Here is a 24,671-nt window from a genome sequence, read left to right as displayed (position 1 = left end):
AGCTATGACTGAAGTGGTAGAGAGTTGGTAGAGTCCTAGTCTTGAGCACAAAAGCTCAGGGAAGGCAACCAGGCCCTGAGGTCAAGCCCCAGAACCAACCAACCCTCCCTAGCCCAAACACACACAGGCTCACTCATGAACTTGAGTACCCATAGGCTATAGCCAACCAGGCCCTGAGTGTGAGCGAGCCAGCGAGCAAGTGAGCGAGCAAGCAAGCAATACACACACTCACTCATAAACGAGTATCCATGGGCTACAGCGACCAGGCTGAGTTTAAGCCCCAGAAAACACACACACACACACACACACACACACACACACACTCTCTCTCTCTCTCTCTCTCTCTCTCTCTCTCTCTATCTCTCTCACTAAATAAGCACCAAATTACATAGGAAACATAAAGGAGAAAGTCTTAGCTGTTGTTAATATATCATGACATCTTTTTTTTTTTTTTTTTTTTTTTTTTTTTTGTCGGTCATGGGGCTTGAACTCTGGGCCTGGGCGCTGTCCCTCAGCTCTTCAGCTCAAGGCGAGCACTCTACCACTTGAGCTACAGCGCCACTTCCGGTTTTTTTCTGGTGATTTATTGGAGATAGGAGTCTCACGGTCTCTCCTGCCCGGGCTGGCTTTGAACCGTGATCCTCAGATCTCAGCCTCCTGAGTAGCTAGGATTACAGGCGTGAGCCACCAGCGCCCAGCTATGACATCTTTTTTTAAAAAAACTAAAAGGACATTTATTAGGCTTGGAACCTTTGATATCTGGGCTAGAATTTGGTACAGTATCAACTCATCATTATTTTGCCCACAGCTGTAGCTGCTTCCAAAACTAATGAGTTGAAAGGAATTACTAAAAACTCTCCAGGTCTAGGATTCTGTGATTCCAAGTCAAAATTTAAGTTTAAGTTCTTTACTTACCTACTCACTAGGCTTGTTTTTTCCCAGTTTGTTTCCATGTCAAAGCTACCATTATCACTGCAGCACAGAAACTGTGGGGTCTTCTTTAAGGTTACATTTCTAGCTTGTATGTTTTCATTCCTATATATTATATGGAGTATGTTCTATATCCTGGACTCAATTCTTTGAAACATTTTTCAGCCATAACTTTTGTTTCCCCCTAAATCCCTTTATATTTAAACCCACCTGAATTCTTAAATTCTAAGTATCTCACCTCCACTTAACAGTCTGTGGCAAAAATTCTTGTATTGTGGTCTGCCAATAGGACTGGTGTGGTCAAGATCCAAATAAGTACTATGTAAACTACTTGAAGAATTTTGTCTGAGCAGATACAGATCTGACATTTGGATGAGATAGTAATGTATACCATCTACTAAATTCAGGACTTTTCAGTTGCTAGTCAGGCTAGTTGAGCCATGCCCCTAGTCCTTTGTTTACTTTTGAGTAGGGCATGGCCAGTTATGATTGGGCTGTGATTCTTGTTTATGCTTCCCATGATAGGTGTTTACCACACATGTTTTTATTGGCTAAGATGGGCTCTTGTGTACTTTTTGCCCAAGCTGGTCTTGAACCATGATCCTCCCAATTTCAGTTTCCAAACGAGGATTATACATGTGAACCACCTGGCATGAAAGTGGAATTTTGAGAAACTTAGATTAAAAAAGCAAAAAGGAGCCAGGTGCCAATGGCTCACATCTGAATTCTAGCTACTCTAGAGGACGAGATCTGAGGATTACAGTTCAAAGCCAGCCTGGGCAAGAAAAGTCTTTGAGACTCATCTCCACTAAACTACTAAAAAGCCAGAAGTGGAGCTGTGACTCAAATGTGAGTGCTGGCCTTGAGCACAAAAAGTTCAGGGACAGCAACCATACTCTAAGTTCAAGCCCTAGGACCAGCACACACATACAAAAAAACAAAACAAAAGGCAGAAACAGGATAACTGAAGTCTTGGAAAGATCAAACTGAATGTGTTTTCCATCAGTACAGAAAATGATATAGTTTCAAATGCATTGTGAGCTTTATGAAGAAAATTTTGTAAAAAATAAAAATGTTGTATATGAAAATCTAGAGTGGGGGCTGGGAAGGTGGCTCAGTGGTAGAGCGCTTGCCTTGCATGCATGAAGCCCTGGGTTCGATTCCTCAGCACTACATAAGCAAAAAAAAGAAAAAAGCCAGAAGTAGCACTGTGGCTCAAGTGGTAGAGTGCTAGCCTTGAGCTGAAGAGCTGAGGGACAGCATCCAGGCCCAGAGTTCAGGCCCCCACCACCTGACACCCCCCCACACTGCAAAAAAGTGAAATTAATTTAAAGGATTATAATGACTGATTCAAATAAATATGAGATTTTGATATCAATCATTGAATGATCAATCATTCCTAGTGTATCTTAATATTTATCAATTTGCATGGTTTTAAATCATTTTAACTTTGGAGATACCAGCCTTACTAAAGATCTTAGGGTCAGTATTATTCTAATATCAAAACAAGACAAAACAATCATAAAAAAACTAAGGACCAATATTGTTCATGAATAGGTGCAACAAAATATGAACAAAGCTGAGTCCAATAACAAATAAGAGATTTTACACTATGACCATTTGGGTTTCATCCTAGGATTTTATTAGATTGATTTAATGTCTTTGTAACATGCAATGTAATAAGGGTCAAGGCCAATAAATAATCTCAATGAACCAGACAAGGCATTTGATAGAATCCAACACCATTTCATGTTTAAACATGCTCACAGAGAGAAGAAAGCTTTTTTAACACAACAAAGGGCATTTATGAAAGACTATCATATCAATCAAGGTGATACTCCATGGTAAAAGAATGGTTCTCCCTTATTTGCAGATTTACTACATATGATTTTGATCAACCTTGGTAAAAAAAATATTTTTTAAAAGTAAAAGAAGAAATATCAAAATAAAATATTCTGTTTACTCATTACTCAGCTCAGTTGATATGGACAAATTCAACTAGGCGCTGTCCCAGACCTCTTTTTTTGCTCAAGGCTAGCACTCTACCACTTTGAGCCACCAGAGTCCACTTCTGGTTTTCCAGTAGTTGGAGATGGAATCACAGACTTTCCCGACCAGGCTGGCTTTGAACCATCACCCTCAGATCTCAGCTTCCTACGAAACTAGGATTATAGGCCTGAAATACCAGTTTGCTTTTTGGGAGACATTTTTACAAAACCGAGGGCAGTCAAATAGCAGATCACACAAAGGCTTAAATACAACAGTTTTGTAAAAATCCGCCTCCCCAAAATCAAACTGGTGTTCAAAAACCAAAAAAAATTAATATGCTTAATTCAAGTGCTAAAGGGTGAACTGTAGAGTTAACAAAAGGTGGGATGTCTTTAGCAGAAGCTGGGTGGCATTACTGAAAAAATGAATCAAGTATCCACAATATTCAGGATAAAGAACATGAAATAAGATCAAGTTTTTGGTAAGCAGTAGAGAATAAATTTGCATGTTTTCACTATCCACATATGTAAACTGGCATCCAAAAAGCCAATAAGAAAAGTTGCTATTTTTGAATTTTAAAAACAAAACAAAAAGCTAGTAAGACTTTTTTTTTTTCAATTCTGAGGATCAAATCTGGAGATCTTTTTTTTGGGTCCGGTCGTGGAGCCTGAACTCTGGGTCTGGGCGCTGTCCTTCAGCTCTTCAGCTCAAGGCTAACGCTCTACCACATGAGCCACAGCGCCACTTCCGGCTTTTTTTTTTTCGCTTATGTGGTGCTGAGGAATTGAATCCAGGGCCTCATGCATGCAAGGCAAGTGCACTACCACTGAGCCACCTTCCCAGCCCCTCAAATCTGGAGATCTTATATGTGCTAGGCAAGCATTCTGTCACTGGGCTACATCCTTAGCCTGCTTAAAAAAAAACAAAAAACTCTAGAAAACCAAATTTGATTAGACAATAAACATATGTTACTTAATGACCTTGGAAAGGTACCAAATAGGTCTGCAAGACAGGTTATTAATGATTTTAGGAAATACGCCTTTATTATGTATCTGTGTAGCATTCAAGAGGATGGGCTAGAAAAAACTACAATACAAATAATTCATAAAAGTTCAACTGGGTTCTATCAACTTCAATTCTTTTCCTGCGCAAAAGATAATAAAGAGAAGAATCTTCTGATATTTCTAAAGAGAATCACAAAGAAGAATGAAGTCTGCCTACTCTGCTTATCATTTTTCAATTGTAATGTCTCCATCTCTACTTATTTGTCTTCCCTCTTCTATAGATCTTAAAATTTCATAACACAATTAATTACCTTAAAAAAACTGCTTCCAGGGGCTGGGAAGGTGGCTCAGTGGTAGAGTGCTAGCCTTGTATGCCTGAGGCCCTGGGTTCGATTCTCTAGCACCACATAAGCAAAAAGAAAAAAGCCGGAAGTGGCGCTATGGCTCAAGTGGTAGAGCACTAGCCTTGAGCTGAAGAGCTGAGGGACAGCGCCCAGGCCCAGAGTTCAGGCCCCACGACCGGACCCCCCCCCCCCCCGCAAAAAAAAAAAAAAAAAACTGCTTCCATTCTCAACACGCATAAAAATGAAGGATCTACAGGGACAAAAATTCTTTTGTTTTTGTATGTCACATGAATATTCACAATTGTATGTATTAAATGACAGGTGCTCAGTAAAGAATGAATTAAATACATATAACTGATAAAAGCAACAAACTCATTAAATGTGTCACGTAATAGTTATTCCCTAGATCAGATTAAGTAACAGTTTAAATATCCCACCATTTCAGATTACTCAGCTCATTCAAAGATCCTACCTGCCTGAGTGCGTTCCTATGGCCACCACTGTGCCACTAGGATGAAAATCTGCACAGTGTCCTGGTTCCTAAAACAGAGACAGAGAGCTGTTGGGCTGTACATGAGCAAGTCTCTCTAGATCTACAGGAACAGTGGAAACACAATTTTGAAAATAACTGATTTCATATAAACATGGAATTCTGATCACATTTATTGCAATCAAAGAGAAATTACACATGGATTCAGAGGATAAACAATTTGAGAAATTGAAGGGGACATGCTGGCAGAATGGTGGTGGTAAAGGATAGCCAGCTTGTGGCCAGGCAGCAGAATAACAAGGATAGTCACATTTGTATAGTTTTTTAAGAGTATGCAAAGAACCTGTATACACCTTTTAGGCTAGAAAGGTACAAATGTGGGTAGGAGAGGGCAGGGAGAAAACAGTGAGAGATCAATCAAAAAGAAGACAAGGGAGTCTGTTAGTGAGCAGCACTTACTGAATCCAACTTCAATACCACGAGAGGTCCATAACAACCTAAGCCTGATAAATATTTTAAATCTTTATGCTTTTTATACTGAAAATCTCAAAGCATTAAACTTTTGTTTTGCCAACTTGTTTCTTTAAAGTGAGCTCATGTTATACCTTGAACTCATTTCATACTAAGCCCTTCCCTAATTATCCTCACTGTTTCACCAAACCATAAAAAATTTGGTTTAAGACAATTCTTGGTTCTTTGCTGTTTCTGACTACAACAGGAATTTTGGTGGGGAAATTATTAAACACATCTTGCTTCACTCACATCTACAAGCCTGGTCCATTCCAACTTGTGTTCTGCCGAGTTCCACATGCACACCTGCCTGTCCTGAGCACATGTCAAGAGCAAATCTTTAAAGGGATGTGTGGCAAGACCCCAAAGTTCATCTGTATGACCCTAAAAATGAAATATATCATTGGTGTAAGAATCAAACAGCATTACCAAAATTATTCTGTTAATCATTGACATCAGATAGCTTACCTGTACTTCTATTTGGAAACCATCATTAAATGTTGCCCTCAAAATAAAGTTTCGTGATGTGCCTACTAAAAATTGATCTGCCTTTCCTTCTGCAACAGCTCTAATTGTGCCATACTGATCAGGAACCTGGAAAAAATAAATTTGTCAAGTTACTAATATGTATCAATGACTACCTGAACACTGGCTGCTATTTCAGCAGTTATGGGGTAATAAATGGAAGAATTCTAAAATCTGAACATTATATGGTAGGTGTATATTACAACTACATTTCATTTATACATAAGTTGTAATTATAACCAGCATTCTTTGAATAATCATTGTTATTTTTACAGTACTAAGAATAGAATCTAGGGTTTCCCACATGCTAGGCAAGCACTCAGACACTGAGCTACATCCCTAGCTTCTTTTTCTTTCTTTGTCAGTACCAGAATTTGAACTCAGGGCATCACGCTTGCTTTGCTTGCTCAGCTGGTGCTCTACTACTTAAGCCACGTATCCAGCTAGGCTTCTTGCTGGTTATTTTGGAGATGAAGTATCATGAACTTTTTAGCTTCGAACCTTGATTTTCCAGATCTCAGCTTCCTGAATTAGGATTAAAGACATTAACCATCAGTGTCTAGCTCCCAGTTCACTGCTGTTAGTTTCAAATTTACATTTTAGATAATTTCAAGAGCTACAGGCTAAAAGTAAGGAAGAAGAGTAAGTTCTATTAGAGCACATCAAAAATGTGATTTAATTTTGTTACTGATGTTCTTTTTTGAGTAAGTCATTCAGACTAGAAAAGTATTCTTTATCTGTAACATGGGTAATAAGGTATGGCCTATCTTGATTGCTATAAAGACCCAGATATAAAAATAACACTTGTAAAATTTCTTTGTAAACTGAAAACAACACACAGATGGCCTTCTTTATTTGTGGGGACTGTATTTATTTCAACACACAGTTGAGTGTATACCTATTGTATACTGAAAATATAGGAGGAAAAAAAAATCCCCTGTCTATACTGAACATATAAGACTTGTTTCCTTGTCCTAAAAAATAAAGCATAAAAACTATTTATCAAGCATTTACATTTCTATTGGATACTGTATATAATGCACAGATGATTTAAGTACATGATGTTGTACAGTTTATAAGCAATTAGTAGACCACTTTAAGTAAGAAACTTGAGCATAGAAATTTTTATATCCATTATGGGGGAGAATATATTATGGAACTAATCCCCTGCAGACATCTTAATGTAGTATATTCTAACACTGATCATAAATTCAAATTTCAAATGAACAAAATTTAGGAGTAAACTGTGCAGTATGTTCTTCAAGAATTGTTGACAAAATACTACTCTCTCTCTCTCTTTTTGGTCATTTGTAGGGCTTGAATATAGGGCCTGGGTACCCATGAGCTTTTCTGCTCAAGGTTAGCATTCTACCACCTGAGCCATAGTTCTGGCTTTCTGGTAGTTAACTGGAGATAAAAGTCTCATGGACTTGCTGGCTTTGAACCACGATCCTCAGATCTCAGCCTGAGCAGTTAGGATTATAGGTATGAGCCACCAGCATTCAGCTTAATACTTAATCATTTTATTTTCGGAGACTTCCTATTACTTAGCAAATTTTCACTAAGCTTATTGTACCTGTTCAGATCATGAAGTCAATGCAATGCAGATAATCAGTTCTCATTAAGCCTACTGTTTAAAGATTACTTTCAAGATCTAAAGTTAAATCCATCACTTAGTATACTATAGACTGGGACTTAGATACAATATTCAATGCCTTGTTTGCTGAATTTTAAAGTTAAGTGGTTATATTTTTAAGTCATTAGAAAAGGCTTTAGCATGTAAAACAAGCAAATTAATCAGTATGCCTTACTGTTTTTCTTTTATTCTTTCAACTTATTTTACTTAAAAACCAACTATTTAGTACAATAACAAACTTTTCTATGGAGAGGAAATGAAACAAAAACATGTTTCAGCTTTTAGAAAAGTGTACGTTATTGTAACATGAGTGCAGAGGCTTTAATGGTTTTAAGCCTTACCTCTATTTCTCTTTCAGGATTCAGATCATGATCCCATAAAATTATTTTTCTGTCTTTTCCTCCTCCAGTTAATAACATCCCATTTCTCATCTGACAAAGTGTGAACACACTGCCATCATGAGCTTTGATTTGTTTGCTGATTTGGTAGACACCTAAGATGATGAGAAAATAAATGAAAACACTAATGTAACCCTGTTCATCACACTTTAGTCAGTGTCTTTGTGGAAGAAAGCTGTGGCAGAACTTCAAAGTGAATACTTAAAAAATTAATGACTGAATAACCAAAAACCTATTCTTGGCAAGCTTTCTGTAAAGATAGGTATAAAGAATATAAATATTTTGCATTTATGTCAATTTTATTTATTCTGTAAATATTTTACAAAATCTTACAAATAAGTAAGCTAAAGTAGTAATTAACTGCATAGACAACAGGGTAAAAATATGTCTTAACCCAAGAGCTTCATGCACTGTCATGGTTGTTTGATTACTGTTCTGATTGTAGAACAGCAGAGGTACAGTAATGGCATTCCACAGCAAGCTAGTACTGTGACCAAAACTTCAAGGTTCTTATCAGTGTGCCTGAAACTGCACAAACATTTGGCTTTCTACTGAGGAAACAGTCATAGCATTTAATACTCATTGCTGACCTGAAAAGTTACCTTTTTTTTCTGCTGAGGTATAAAGGACTGGAAGAAATACTGGGGCAAAGATGGGCACTGAATGCTTGAGTAGTGGCTGGTAACACTAAGAAGTCCCATATTTTAAATACAACCTGGCTAGGTGCCAGTGGCTCGTGTCTGTAATCCTAGCTACTCAGGAGTCTGAGATCTAAGGATCACAGTTCAAAATCAACTGGGGAAGGAAAAGTATATGAAACTCTTATCTTCAATTAACCACCAAAAACCTAGAAGTGGAACTATGGCTCAAGTGGTAGATCACTAGCCTTGAGCAAAAAAGCTCAGGAATAGAACCCATACATTGGGTTAAGCTCTGTGATCTTTAGGTCTCAGCCTCCTGGGTAGCTAGGATTATAGGCATGAGCCACTGGTGCCCAGCACAACCCAGGTTTTTTCCAACCCCAATGTTCTCTGAGGCAGTACTACTACATAACCAGGCTTCTCTTAAGCCATGATCCTCCTGCATCAGTCTCCTCTATGTTGGGTAACAAGCATGTATCAGGCACTATGCCTAGCTTTCACATTCCCTTTCCTTAAGGTTGGGATGAAATTACACTATCCAAATCTTTTTCTTTGGTATTCATGTTTATCCAGAGAAGATTTTAGAATTAAAAGGAAAGCCTCCTGGAAGATGCTACTATACAAAATTACCAGATTTGAAATGGTAAGGTAGAACCTTGCCTAAATACAGCCAAAGTCATTCAATAAATCTTTAGATTCCTTTAAAAAAAAAAGTTGCTGTGAGCTGGTGGCTCACACCTATAATCCCAGTTACTCAGAAGCCTGAGATCTGAGGATCACAGTTCAAAGCCAGCCCAGGCAATTAAGTCTCAGAGACTCTCCAATAAACCACCAGAAAACTGAAAGTGGTGCTGTGATTCAAATGGTAGAGCACTAGCCTTGACCAACAACAACAAAAGTTTAGAAACCATTCATTTTCTAAAAAAGAGAAAGAAGAAGACGAAAAAAGAGGAAAAGGAAGGTGAGGGAGCAAAAAAAAAGAAAATGTAACTACAGCTGACTATAAACTAGAATGCTTAATAGATAGGTAGATTTGGCAGGGGAGTAAGAAGAAAGCTTGTCTGATGCAGCTAAGCTGGAAGACAACTTCCAAAAAACCCACTGTTAGGTCAATTGCCTCCATTTACATCAACATTCATCATCTAAAAATACTTTGAACAATACCAAGTGTTTGGTAGGATAGCCACACAATTAGTTATCACTATCCTGACTGTATTTACGTACCCAAGAAGAAAGAGTAACTGAGAGAAACGACATTCTGAGAGTATTGCTGGCTTTATTTTGGTTTATAACTAAAGGGAAATACAAAGCAAATTTTAGGCCTTATCCCTCTATACTGGTCAAAGTAATGAGTAATCTGAAAACAAAAAGCAGGTGTGGAGTTTCATAGTTCTCCAGGAAAATAAAGTAAAATAAAGTTTTTCTGTGGTTAATTTAACCTTCCACTCTTCTAAACATGTCAAAAAACCTTATGTTAAACCTTTATGGCCCTGTTAGAATGATGGACTGTTAAACAAATGCTCATCAGGAATAAGAATGTACTGTATGAACTCATATTCCCATCCTCCTCCTTTCATCCTTGCAGTTACTACCCGAGGAAACCCAAACATTAATTTAGTTTTTTAAAAAAGTGCTTAAAACTTAAATTACCAAAGATTCTTTACACAGTATTTACCTATAAAACAAGTTTATAGCCAAAGACTGTTTCTTCTCCCGCCCATCCCTGGGTCATGGGGCTTGAAATGAGTGCTGGCCCTGACCTTTAATTGCTAGTGCTCTACTACTTTGAGCCACAGTGCCACTTCCAGTTTCCTGATGGTTAACTGGAAATAAGAACTTAATGGTCTTGCCTACCCCAGCTGGCTTTGAACTGTGACTCTCAGATCTCAGACTCTTGAGTAGCTAGGATTATTAGCGGAAGCCACTGGTACCCAGGTAAAGATTATTTGCTTATGAGCCTACATTTCTGACATTCCAGTTTGAGCCAAATAATATTTGAGATACTTGCCATGAAAAAGAATTATCTCTGAGTTAAAAAATCCTACTATATTTCCAGGCTTAATAACATGGACAAATCTTTCCTTTCTTGTCTTTTTTTTTCCCCCTTAAAAAGCAAGTTTACCTTGCCAGATAAATGAAGATGCTTGGAGGGCTTTCTGTGCCTGCCTAAATACTTAATCAAATGTTAGGAAGATACTGCAATTTAGGTTGTACTCATCAACTGGCCCATTCTGATTATTTGATGAGCAGATAAAATGGATGTTTCTTAGTACCTTAGAGAAATCTGACAAAGATTTAAGAACAAGGAACATTTTAACAGTGCTGTAACTACCCCATTTATAAGATTATTTCAGGTATGGACAGATTTAAAACCATTTCATGTACATAGGAAATAAATACTTTTACCACTTCATAAATAGTATTAGGTGGAGATAGGGGGATTGTGATTCAAGGCCGGCGTAGGCTGGCCTTTGTGAGACTCCATTTCAACCAATAATGGGCACAGTGGTGCACACTTGTCATTTAGTCAGTAAGAAAGCATAATGGCTTTCTCTGCCACTTGCAGTGACAAGGGCTTCTCATCACAGCTATGCTGAGAAGCATAGATAGGAGTTCAGCCTGGGCCTATGAATAAAGTGAGACTCTATCCTAAAAAAACTAACAGCAAAAGCAGTTGAAATGATTCATGACACAATATCTGCCTACCTAGACCTGAGTTCAAACCCTAATAGCACTAGTACAACACATGCATTTTTTGTCATTGCATACATTAAATTCTCAGTCCTAGAGAAATGAAAACCCCTAAGCCATAGAAACACAAGTTCCTAATAACAATAGCTACAACATAAGCATTAATTTCAATGTGCTCTGAAATATAGAAGGCTGGGTTTCCTGTTTGGACATATGCAGACTTTTTCTGCATATAGAGTAAGGTACAAGTTTTTCAGTAAAAAACTAAAACAGGTACCTCAGAACCTCTCCCTGATCCCCATTTCTCAGCACATTAATCAAGGGTATTAGCACAAATCAAGGGTATATTACACTCAAACTTTGCTCAGTGTTGGAGACTATGTCAACAAATAAAGTTACTATTTTCATATATCATGCTGTTTCTGACATTTCTGATACCGAACAAATAAATGTGCTTAGAAAGAAAAAAAGAGTAATTAAGTGAGAAAGGCAGTTTAACTGCTTTAACTTTATAATGACCTTTTGTTCCCTTTGCCATCCTTTTGATTTATATGGATTTTTAAACCGAAAAAAAGTCAATAATCATCAATACAATTTTTTTTTTTTGGGTCTGGTCGTGGGGCCTGAACTCTGGGTCTGGGCGCTGTCCTTCAGCTCTTCAGCTCAAGGCTAGCGCTTTACCACTTGAGCCACAGGGCCACTTGCGGCTTTTTTCTTTTTGCTTATGTGGTGCTGAGGAATCGAACCCAGGGCCTCAGGCATGCAAGGCAAGCGCTCTACCACTAAGCCACCTTCCCAGCCCCTCATCAATACAATTTAAGGATTCCTTTTTTTTTTTTTTTTTCTAAACATGCAGGACCTTGCATATAGCTTCCCAAGTGGTAGGATTATAGGGTCTACATCATGTGTCTGGTTAATATTACTTTTCATTTATTCATTTCTTTTTTCTTTTTCCTTTTTTTTTGGTAGGTAGTAGGGCTTGAACTCTGGGTCTGAGTGCTGACCCTCAGCTCTTCAGCTCAAGGCGAGTGATGTACCACTTTGAGCTACAGCACCACTTCTGGTTTTCTGATGGTTTATTGGAGATAGGCGTTTCACGGACTTTCCTGCCCCGGGCTGGCTTTGAACCGCGATCCTCAGACCTCATTGAGTAGCTAGGATTACAGGCGTGAGCCACCGGTGCCCAGCCTCAACTTATTCATTTCTAATCAACTTAACCATGAAGCTTAGAAGTTTAGGTGAATGGATATGGAAAATATTAAAACAACTTAGTATATAATGCCTAAACACCAGTTAAAAACCCACAGAATAAGAGTTATGATGTCAAATTTAAATGCCACATTTCAGTGAAAATAGTATTTTAATACCACTCAATATTTTACTCTAATATTGACACCCAAAGGTGAGATTAATGACAAATCTGGGCTAGTAGGGCTCATGCCTATAATCCCTGCTACTCAAGAGTTGTCTGAGACTGGGAAGAACATAGTTCATGGCCAGCCTGGGCAAAGGTTTGAGAGATCTCCATCTCATTCAAAAGTCAGGAGAGTGGTGCATGTCTGTCATCCAAGCTATGACAGGAATAAAAAAATTAGGGGGAGCCAGGTGCTGGTGCCTCATGCCTGTAATCGTTGCTACTCAGAAAGCTGAGATCTAAGGATCTCAGTTTGAAGCTGACCCAGGAAGAAAAGGCCTTGTGGGACTTATCTACAATTAACTACTCAAAAACCAGAAGTGGTGCCAGTCTCAAGTGGCAGAGCACTAGCCTTGAACACAAAGAGGCTCAGGGACAGCGCCCAGGCCCTGGTTCAAGCCCCACAACCGAAAACAAAAACCAAAAAATGGGGATCACAGTAGTAGCTGGCCTTCCAAAAAAAAAAAAAGTGAGAATTTAACTAAAAAGTAGCCACCTTGTTCAAGTGGCAGAGCTCCTAGTTAGTAAATGCTGGGCCATGAAATCAAACTCAAGTAGCCCCCTCCAAAAAAAGTTTTCAAACCGCTACTACAAATGTCACATTTTCTATTCCAGGGACAGGTTATTGGGGGAGGAAACAGGGTCTTCTTTTCTGAGCAGGATAGCAAGGATTCCTTTACTCAGACTGGGGCAGATTTCCATGTTTGGATACAGAGGCTCCAAAGAGAAAGAGGTAGGGACCTGAGTGTGCTTAGGGTGTGATAGGTAAACAGGGGAAAACCCAAAATGCTGCTGTGCCAATCTTCAGAATTATGTTTAAATTATTAGAGAATGAATTTAAAAGGAGAATACCATACCTTTAGGTCCCTTCCCAGGTGTTGGCTCGACAGCAGTTTTGCTCCATATAAGGATGACTCCACCCGAGTCTCCAGTAAGAACATCTCCATTTCCCAAGAATGCTAAGCACTGCACAAATTTTGGTTTTTCATATTTCTACAATGAATAAGAATTTTCAGTTTCCCATATGGCATGCTGATTTGATGCTCACAGAATTTAAAAAGATTAGAATTTTATATAATTAAGGAAGTCACAACTTTCTGATACTTACCCCAAAAATTCCCTGTTTTCTTGTTAGTGAATTACCACTCCAGGTCCAGAAAAAAATATGAGATTTGCCACATGTTATTATGGTATTTGCATCTGTTGGGTGGAACTCCACAGTTAAAACAACTTCATTTGTTGTCTATGAAAATAGAAATAAAAGTTTAGATGATAGTATATTCTTTTTGATAACAAGTACCAATTATAGCTCCTGATAATCAGAGAAATGGAACAATTTCAAGGAAATATCTTTTATCCAGGATTTATTTTCCTGAAAAATTTTTAGATTTTAAAATAAAGATTAAAATTTGATGTTTTATTAAATTGTAAAATAATTTTTCTCCTTTACTATTTTTACATTTTATGCACAAATATTTTTATCTGAGTGTAAATAGAAAGTAACTGTTTTATGTAAAAGTACAATAACACAAAGAAAGACCTAATTGTTATGATGCGAGTTTAAGCATCTTTGCTTAGAGTAAAAATGTATGCAAAAATCATCCTCGAGGCTACAATGCTTGATAAGAAATGTACTCATTATCTTGCCCATGTAATTGTAACCCCTCTGTACAGTATTTTCACAATAAAAAAGAATATTAGAGTCAATTACCAATCCATAATACAGTTTTTGTTCTGTGCTATCTCCTTTCCATATTATGTTCTCCAAAATTATATGTAATTGGCAGTTAAATATATAAACTTCTTATCATTCAAAAAAAATCATTCTCCTTTTAAAAAGATTGAGAGCATTTTTTTTTGCTGGAAACTATGTAATACTGAAGTATCCATATATTTATATGCTTTAGGTCTAAAGACATTAAGTATCAGATTTGTTTTGTAATTAAGAATTTTAAAACGTTCTTGTGTTATTTCAAAAGTACTCTAGAATTCAATGCTCTTATACTATATTCCCTTTAATACTATTTATTTACAAAACCTTTGAGTTTGGAAGACGTCTATGATTTATAGTTTTTGTTTTTGTTTTGCAGGACCTGGGACTTAAGCTCACTGCCTGGATACTGTCCCCAAGCTTCTTTTGCTCAAAGCTAGCACTCTACCACTTGAGCCTCAACGTTGCTTCCAGTTTTTTTATGTGGTACTGTGGAATTGAACCCAGGGCTTCCTGCAGGCTAAGCAAGCACTCTCTACCACAAGCTACATTCCCAGCCCTAGTTGATTACTTTAATTTCTTATATATTCAGGAAAAAAACACTAGGATTATTAAACACAAGAACAATGTATATTTTCATAAAGCTAGAAACAGAACACAACCAGAAACAAGATATTAGAAAACAAAACTGAAGGAGGAAGATTGAAGAGGTAACAATGATCAAGAAGCATTGTACTCATTGAAATCTGACTTGTGTAATTGAAACTCTTTTGTGTAAGTACTTAAATTTAGTCTGAAAAAATAAGCAATGAAACCAGAAATACTAGGACCAGAAATACTCGGTCCCCTTTCCAGTTACTATCCTCTTCCTCTAACTCAACTAACCAAAACAGTGTGTTTTGTCTGTTTAAATGGAATTATAAACAATGTTTTTCACTTTCAGCTTGTTTTCTCAAAACTATATTTGTAGGATCCACTCATGTAAGTGGCATGTAGCTGTAATTTGTTTAACTGATGTATACTACTCTTTTGTATAAAAAATGTATTATTTTATCATTATGCTGACTAGATTAGGGTAATTTCCACTGTTTTGACTATCATAAATAGCACTGCCACTTGTCTTCTTGCAAACTTTTTTTTTTCTTTTCTTTTTTTGTCAGTCATGGGACTTGAACTCGGCCTAGACGCTGTCCCTCAGCTTTTCAGCTCAAGCTGAGCACTCTACCACTTGAGCCACAGTGCCAGTTTTCCAGTTTTCTGGTGGTTTATTGGAGATAAGAGTCTCACGAACTTTCCTGCTTTGAAACACAATCCTCAGATCTCAGACTCCTGAGTAGCTAGGATTACAGGCATGAGCTACCACTGCCCGGCCAAATTTGTATGTTTCTATTGGGCTTATATCCATCCATGAGAGGAAAATGCTGAGTCAGTAGGTAGCTTCCTAAATGGCTACACTTACATGCACAGCAACAGTGAATGAGTTCTACGTACTCTGCATCCTCACCAACCTTCATATCGTTTTTTTGTTTTGTTTTTGTCAGTTGAGGAGCTTAAAACTGGGGCTTAGGCACTGTCCCAGAGCTCTTTTTTTTGCTCAAGGCTAGTGCTCTAACATTTTGGGTTTTCTAGTAGCTAAAGATAGAGTCACAGACTTTCCTGCCCAAGCTGGCTTTGAACTGCAATGCTCAGACCTCAGCCTCCTAGGAAACTAGGATTATAGCCATAAGCCACCAGTGCCTGCTTCATATATTTGTCTTTATCCCATAAGCTACTTTGGAAAGTGCATAATGGTTTTTCATTGTGGATTTAATTTGAATTTTCTTGATAATTAATTAGGCTGAGCATTTTGCATATGCTTATTACCTGGATATATTTTGTGAAAGGTCTGAAGTTTTTCTTTACTGACATACTTAAGTTCTTGAAATGAGTACTTTATTGGAAATGCATATTAAAATATTTTCTCACATTTTCAATTACTTTTGATGAAAGGAATTGTTTTAAAAAATAAAGTTCGCACTAGATAGCTTAGGCTGGCCTGGAACTTGTGGTCCTCCTGCCTGTACCTTACAAGTGCTAGGATTTATAGACATGCATCAACATACTTATCATTTTCCCCATTTATAGCTTTTACGGTACTTTGTCATGCTTAAGAAATCTGCTTATAAAAGTGACCTACATTTTTCTTCTAAAAGCTTTGTTTTTTGTTGGTCGTGGGGCTTGAACTCTGGGCCTGGGCACTGTCCCTCAGCTCTTCAGCTCAAGGCTAGAGCTCTACAACTTGAGCCACAGCGCCACTTCCGGTTTTCAAGAGTCTCAGACTTTCCTGCCTGAGCTAGCTCTGAGCCTCAATCCTCAGATCTCAACCTCCTGAGTAGCTAGGATTACAAGGTGTGAGCCACTGGTGCCCAGCTAAAGCTTTTGGTCTCTTTACCCTCAGATCTATAATCCATCTAAAACAGATTTTTGTGATTGCTATCACAAAAATAGCAGTCAAGATTAATTCTTCTCTATATAGATAACCAATTAATCCAACATTACTCACGGAATAATCTTTGCTCACTGCACTAGTGTTGCTGTAAATCAAGTAACTCCCACATGTACTGTTTCTATATTCACTGTTCTTTCTGCTATCATTAAAACAGTGTCTCAATTACATAACAGATCTTGATAATCTTAAATCCTCCAAGATTGTTTTTCCTTTTTTTTTTTTTTGTCGGTCATGGGGCTTGAACTCTGGGCCTGGGCGCTGTCCCTCAGCTCTTCAGCTCAAGGCGAGCACTCTACCACTTGAGCTACAGCGCCACTTCCGGTTTTCTGGTGGTTTATTGGAGATAGGAGTCTCACGGTCTCTCCTGCCCGGGCTGGCTTTGAACCGCGATCCTCAGATCTCAGCCTCCTGAGTAGCTAGGATTACAGGCGTGAGCCACCAGCGCCCGGCCTGTTTTTCCCTTTAATTTTGTGTACTAGATATTTCCAAAAATGTGAAGTTCATCAACTAATAAGAAACTCATGCAGGGATTTTTGACTATAGATAGTCAAATAGAACAATACTCAAGAGAACTGACATCTTTACCATACTGTATTCTATACTTAATTATGCAATATTAATAGTCTTTAACTTTTGGTGGTAAAGTTTTTAAATTGTCAACTCAATTTTAAACTTACATAAATTAAAAGTTACCTATCAGTTTCACAAATCTTCATGACTTAAAGCTAAGATACAATACGGATAAAATAAGGTCAACAAACAGGCAGACACAAGGAGAAGAGATAGTTGAATCATCTAGCCCCTGAAACAAGTCATTTCAAATAAAACACCTTGCTAGTCTTTACTAAAGGTCTTTTTTTTTTTTTCTTTTTGCTTATGTGGTGCTGAGGAATCGAACCCAGGGCCTCAGGCATGCAAAGCAAGCGCTCTACCACTGAGCCACCTTCCCAGCCCAGGTCTTTCTTTTTTTGTGTTGGCTAGAATTCAGCTGTCCCCGAGCTTCTTGGCTCAAGGCTACTGTTCTACTACTTGAGCTACAGTTCCACTTCTGACTTTTTGGTGGTTAATTGGAGATAAAACCTCAGACTTTTCTGCCTTGGCTGGCTTTCAACTGTAATCCTCAGATCTCAGCCTCCTGAGTAGCTAGGGTTACAGGCTTAATAAAGGCTTTCTTTTCTTCCCCAAACAGAAATAAACTGTTTGGATTAAATTAATTTTATTTGCTTTGAAGTTGCCTGTTATAATTCAGACATTTAAGACAGAGTTTAGATTACTCTGATTGAAAGTGATGGGGAAAAGTCATGAGTGACACTGATTTCTGGCTTGGCTGCTAGAAGGAACACAGTTTCAATTGCTGTGAGGCAAAACTGAGCTAAGAAAGTAGCAAGCAGATTAAAAATGCCAATTCTGACTTATGGCAAAAGACATGTCTATCAGTCAACTAGAAATACCGGCTTAACTGAAAAATCTGGACTAGAGGTAACAATGTGGCAACTAAGCAAATAAGGACTAATGTTATCTCCAGAAGAGGTACAAAGAAACTGTGAGCATTACTAATGGTTTATTGTCTACAAAAGAAAGAATTGTGAACAGGAGCAAACCCACAGATTTAATCTGCTAGACTTTATTCAAAAGATCAAAAGTTCTGCACAAGCTGGGCACCGGTGGCTCACGCCTGTAATCCTAGCTACTCAGGAGGCTGAGATCTGAGGATCGAGGTTCAAAGCCAGCCTGGGCAGGAAAGTCCGTGAAATTCTTATCTCCAATAAACCACTAGAAAACTGGAAGTGGCGCTATAGCTCAAGTGGTAGAGCGCTCACCTTGTGCTGAAGAGCACAAGGACAGCTGAGTTCAAGCACCACAACCGACCAAAAAAAAAAAAAAAAAAAACTGCAAAAGTTCTGCACATTTCAGTGTTAAATTATTCTGAATGATGAAGTTTAGAAACTTATGGCTTCATTTATGGATTCTTTTTGTTTTTGTGAGTGAGTACCAGGGCTTGAACTCTTGCTAGGCTTTTTCCACTTAAGAGCTGGTACTATACTGCTTGAGTTCTGGCTTGGCTGGCTTCAAACCATGATCCTCAGATTTCAGCCTACAATATAGCTAGGATTATAGAAGTGAGCCACTAGCATCCAGAACATTTGTTTTTTTTAATTTGAGGTTTTTTTGAAGATTTATATTCCTTTCAAGTACAATCAAATCTATTCCACTTGTTTCAAAAAATTAACTTACTCTTGAAATGTCTTTTTGACCAGAAGGCTGAAATCCTGAAAGTAATATAAAATAACAGAGCTAAAAGAGAGGGCAGCTATTACTTAAGGACACAATGCTATTCTGTTATCCTATCGAACTTATCAAATTCAACTGCAATGCTAACTTACATTTTTCTCTTATAAGGTATAGATTTATTTCACAGTAAGGAATCAAATCAATTCTATTACAATTATAAATGCTATAGTATTTTCTATAATAGGTCTCTATTTTATATATGCCCTTCAGTTATGTCAGCCATATTCTTAGGCTGAAATTTTCCTCTAGATGGCTAAACCTTTAAAGATTGAATAAAATCGCAAATTTGATTAAAGTCAAGTAAACTGTTTAGTCTTAATTTTGAGATTAAACAGACATCCATCTACTTTGTCAATTCAGAACATATGTCTGAAATACAGACACTGCTTTAAGTTGCTTATTTTATCTTTATAATTGTAGCATATAAAACACAGAGTATTTATAAATCAGGAAATTTGATGAAATTGGCCAGTGGGCTTACTCTTACACTTTAAGGATATGAAAATAACTCTAATTACCTGCCAAATAAGCAATATACTCTAGAATACACAAAACTTTCTGTTTACCTTTATTTCTGCAGTTTTTGATTTTTTCTGCCAGTCCCATACAGTAAGCATATGCTCATTGGAATCATCAATAACACACAGATGAACACCTGAATCCTGAACAAAAGTCAAAGGCATTAAAAAATTCAGTAAGATTAACATCCTAAGGAAGACATACCATGCTATTAAAACTGTTAACAATAAAAATTCTTTAAATTTTGTTTTTTATGAAATATAATGAAGCTACTGCTAATTGAAATTGTGGTGGGGTCTGGTCTTCCAGCAATATAGAGCATGTTTAAAGGATTCTATTTTTTTTTCCGGCCTTTTTTTTTTCTGCTTATGTGGTGCTGAGGAATCGAACCCAGGACCTCATGCATGCAAGGCAAGCGCTCTACCACTGAGCTACCTTCCCAGCTAAAGGATTCTATTTTTAGTTCCGCTTTTCCTTGGCTGATTTTCACTTACCATCTAGCTATTTATATTACTGAACAATGGCAAATAGTTCTTTTTGAAGATTTCCTTTCTTCTTGCTGCTGGAAAATATCCACACTGTATTTTTTTTTTTTTTTTTTTTTTTGCCAGTCATGGGGCCTGAACTCTGGGCCTGGGCACTGTCCTTCAGCTCTTCAGCTCAAGGCTAGCGCTCTACCACTGGAGCCACAGCACCATTTCCGGCTTTTTTCATTTTGCTTATGTGGTGCTGAGGAATCGAACCCAGGGCCTCGTGCATGCAAGGCAAGCACTCTACCACTGAGCCACCTTCCCAGCCCCTGTATTTCTTAATGATAGGTGAAAAGACACATACATTATTTCACAAACTTTCTACCAATGAAATTTTTGATAACTTTTGATGAAACGAGCTTAAAGTTAGTGGCTATTTTCAAGGTTGCTGATTTCATTTTTTGTGTGCAATGTACCTGACTTACAATAATATGTAACAAAATAAATAAAAATAGAACTAAATCTCTTACTTTCTTTTGATTTTTGAGATAGTGTCTTGCTGTATTTTCTCAGGTTGGCTTCAAACTCAAATTTCCCTACCTTAGCCTCCCTAGTACTAGGATTACTGGTATGTGCCATCATGCCTAGCCATTAAATCCTTTCCTATTTATTTTTCTGTAATCACTCTCATTCACACAATTTGAATAAGTTTAAGAAAAACAACCATGAGACAGAGATAGGAGTAAGTTTGATCAGGGTATACTGTTAAGTATGCATAGAAATGTCACAATGAGGGGCTGGGAAGGTGGCTCAGCAGTAGAGCGCTTGCCTTGCATGCATGAGGGCCTTGGGTTTGATTCCTCAGCACCACATAAGCAGAAAAAGCCGGAAGTGGCACTGTGGCTCAAGTGGTAGAGTGCTAGCCTTGAGCTGAAGAGCTGAGGGACAGTGCCCAGGCCCAGAGTTCAAGCCCCACAAGTGCTCCCCCCCAAAAAAAGTCACAATGAACTCCTCCTTGGATAACTAATATATGCTGCTAATAAAAAAATCTTTATAAAATTTTTAAAAAGAAAAGATGATTCTAGTAGCACGTGTGGTCCCTGCCCAATAATATCTCTGTACAAAACTCGAGGTGAAGAGAGGTAACAAAGAAGGCCAAAAGCTGTATCATTTTTTTGGACTTTATCAGAATAATTTTGAATTAGGAAAAAAGTTTGTATAGGGCAACTCAAGATAGTCTTAATATTGAAACAACAAGAACAGTAACATGATAATATGCCTGCTATAGAGATTTTAGGGGTAAAAGTAGAGAAAATACTTCCTTTCTCCTAATTCCTGTTCAACTCTCAATATTCCATGCCTTCAAGCTAGCAAACTCCTAAATTCACCCAAATTTATCTTTCTTTTCTGTATTTCACAATACAGCTTCAGACAATTAAGAACTGAATGGGGCTGGGAAGGTGGCTCAGTGGTAGAGCGCATGCCTTGCATGCCAGAGGCCCTGGGTTCGATTCCTCAGCACCACATAAGCAAAAAGAAAAAAGCCAGAAGTGGCGCTGTGGCTCAAGTGATAGAGTGCTAGTCTTGAGCTGAAGAGCTGAGGGACAGCGCCCAGGCCCAGAGTTCAGGCCCCATGACTGGACCCAAACAAACAAACAAACAAAAACAGACAATTAAGAACTGAAGAGATAGTATGAATACACAAATATACCTGGAAGTATAAAACCCCGGAGCACTTATGTTTGAAATTTAAAAGTACAAAATTTTAAAATACAGATGGTTTTCATACTTTATCATAGTTACATATAATTCAAAAAACAATATGTTTAGAAATATCTTACTTTCCTCTCAAAACAAATTTTCAAAGTCCAGATGAAACTGTCAGGCACAAAGTTTTAAACCCATGTTGTTATCAATTCAGAATCAAGATATGATTTTAGGAAAGAAAAGGCTCTATTTTTCTCTGCAATATGGCAATGAGAAAAGCCATTATTATTTTTGCTGAAGTCTCTTAAAAATAAAAAAAGAGGAAGAAAAAAAAAGATCTGTTCTATGATTCAAGCTAATTAAAAAACACATCCTATTGCTCATTTTAAATTGCAATATGCTATGTATATCTTCCTTCAACCATTTCGTACCATTACACTGGACTATTAGTATCTTGATTCTATCAAAACCAAATTTCATTTTCATGCTAAAATGCTAGTCATTTACCAACAGCTAATATTAAAAATAGCTAATACCTAATCTTTCAATAGACACACAGAGAAAACTCCAAGCTTTTATTTTTTTCCTGATTCTTTGTTCAACCTGACTGCTTCTTTAAAAAGTGTTACTTACTGCTTTTGAAAAATCCAGGCATCCTACTCCACGCTCAAAAGTTCCAAGTCCAATAATTTGCAATGTGCATAGACTAACTGAATCCCACACCCTCACATGGGGCTGCAGAGGCTGCAAAACACAAGGCAATAGGACTAACTGATATTCAGGAAAATGTAAAGACATACTGCTACTACAGAGAACTGTCTACCATCTTTAGGGATGGTAAGGATTGATAAATATCTAATCATACTTAAAGAACTTTGATTATTTTTTAAGGGAAATATGTGGTAAGAGTAGCATCAACTAATTTGCGCATTTACATTTCACATACTATTCTATGTATCTCACATGTTATCTAATCATTTCATTTTCATAACCTTAAAAACTACAGGTACTCTATCATCTAATATATAAATAAACTGAGATAAAGAAACTTTACCAAAATTTTACTTGTTGTAAAAAGGTAGTCAGAAGCCTAGCCCAGGTAAATTTACTCTGAAACTATGCTTTTTTTTTTGGTTGGTATTATTTTATTATTTTTTAAATAATTCCACTATATTGCCTGGACTTGTCTCAAATAAATGATCCTCCTGTTTTGATCTCTCATAGAGCTGGGACTACAGATGTCACCCACCACACACAGCTTCACTACTCTGCTTTTTACATTCCCTTCATTTTTGAATAATATGCCTTAAAGCTGAACTCACAGAAAATGTCATGAATATAGTCACACTTAGGATAATTAAGTCATCAGTATTCACTGCTGATCTTAGAAATAAGAAATGTTTTACAGGCCAATTTACTAACATTGAATAGTGACTGAAAAGCCAGGTGATATTAGCTCTCATATACATCAAATCAAGAGATCTCACTGACTAAGGAAAATTGAAGCAACTTCAGATAAGCATTGAGAAGTTACTCTATGTAAAGAAAAATCTAACCAGAATATTACTCCTCCTATTTTTATAGCTTAAAAAGACTTTTTAGAAAAAAAATTAGTAACATTCTTTTTGTGTTTTGAAACTCCCTTACATTCTATAATGATGTTGTTTTCCTTGCTTACACTAGAAATCCTTTAGTAAATTTTAACACAAAATTGTAAGTTGTGGTTAAAATTACAATAAATTCCATTCTAATATCAATATCACTAGATATAGAATGCATAAAACTGTGCTGCTCACCCTTCCATCTTTATCCACTCCAGCTATCTGTCCAGTTGCGATCCTAATTTTGTCAGGATGTATAGCAAGGCTAAAAGGCAGCATCAACAATAATTTTAAATACAGGAAACATGTAAAACAGCAGAAATGTACCTTTGTATCAACATTTTTCAAACAAATAAGATTCTAGCTATTAAAAACTCACTTTGGCCTATTTATTTTCTTTAGTAAATTAAACAAATTTAAATTATCTGAAGCTATATACTTTCCTTTCTTAATCAACAAATTACTGGAACATTTTATTTTAAGCAAATACTTATCCACAACTTTGTATAGCAACAAATTAAACTGTTTTCATTTGCTCAAGTTTCTTGGTGGTTCATTCAAGGTGTAATACTATATTGGTATTATTAATATTAAAAATATGCATCATTTCATCTTGCTACATAATCCTTATACATATTAGTAATTAATGATGCCTTAATATTTTAGGTCATTTCTTTTTTCTACAAATTAACTCAGCAGTACCTCAAATACTTTGTCATCAACCTTTTAATTAGCTAACACTTGGTGGGGGTGGAGGGTTGCAAATAGTGGGGAGCAGTACTAGGGTTTAAACTCTAACAATGACTAGATAGGTCATTGAAATGGTTCCCCTAATCTCTTGCTCTGTTTTTCAGATAGGGTCCTATACTTTTTGACTGGGACTAGCCTCAGACAGATCTTTCTACCCATGATCCCTAAATAGCTAGGATTACAGATATAAATCCCTATGTGTTAACTTATTGCCTCCCAAGTAGCTGGGATTATGGGCATGTATCATCACATTTGGCTTAATACATTTTTAATCCTAAACTCTTGAATCAAATTTATGGCATGAAATTTTTAAATAAAAATGCAAAATAGTGAAATGTACTCAAACTGACCATGGTAAACATACAACTGATTAGCAAAAACAAAACAAAATGAAAAAAAAAACATAAATAATGTCTTCCTATCTGTATTAGAATCTTTCTGTATCTTGCAAATGGTAGAATAACTGAAAATATAACTTTTCATTCTGAAGTATGTATTGCTCATTATTTTCTAGATTAGTGTTGAAAGAGATAAAAAATATTCCAGTTTCTCCATATATAC

The 24,671-nt window shown here is 37.0% G+C and overlaps 1 protein-coding gene across 4 annotated transcripts in view; it reads right to left on the bottom strand.

Annotated features, from left to right (window-relative positions):
- The window catches only part of Eml4 (EMAP like 4), a 122,936-nt gene that overhangs the window by 22,104 nt on the left and 76,161 nt on the right, over positions 1-24,671 (bottom strand). For all 4 annotated transcript variants that reach the window (XM_070025467.1, XM_070025468.1, XM_070025469.1 and 1 more), the window contains 9 exons: positions 23,556-23,625; positions 22,393-22,503; positions 19,630-19,725; positions 13,681-13,815; positions 13,430-13,565; positions 7,770-7,921; positions 5,736-5,861; positions 5,520-5,651; positions 4,740-4,807 (listed from right to left, as the gene is read on the bottom strand). In XM_070025467.1, the coding sequence (XP_069881568.1) occupies positions 4,740-4,807; positions 5,520-5,651; positions 5,736-5,861; positions 7,770-7,921; positions 13,430-13,565; positions 13,681-13,815; positions 19,630-19,725; positions 22,393-22,503; positions 23,556-23,625 (1,026 nt within the window). The remainder of the gene's footprint in view (positions 1-4,739; positions 4,808-5,519; positions 5,652-5,735; positions 5,862-7,769; positions 7,922-13,429; positions 13,566-13,680; positions 13,816-19,629; positions 19,726-22,392; positions 22,504-23,555; positions 23,626-24,671) is intronic.

This window comes from Dipodomys merriami, unplaced genomic scaffold, assembly GCF_024711535.1.
Source record: "Dipodomys merriami isolate MVZ:Mamm:240054 unplaced genomic scaffold, mDipMer1.0.p SCAF_17, whole genome shotgun sequence".
NCBI lineage: Eukaryota > Metazoa > Chordata > Mammalia > Rodentia > Heteromyidae > Dipodomys > Dipodomys merriami.
This window is presented reverse-complemented; position numbering and strand designations above follow the sequence as displayed.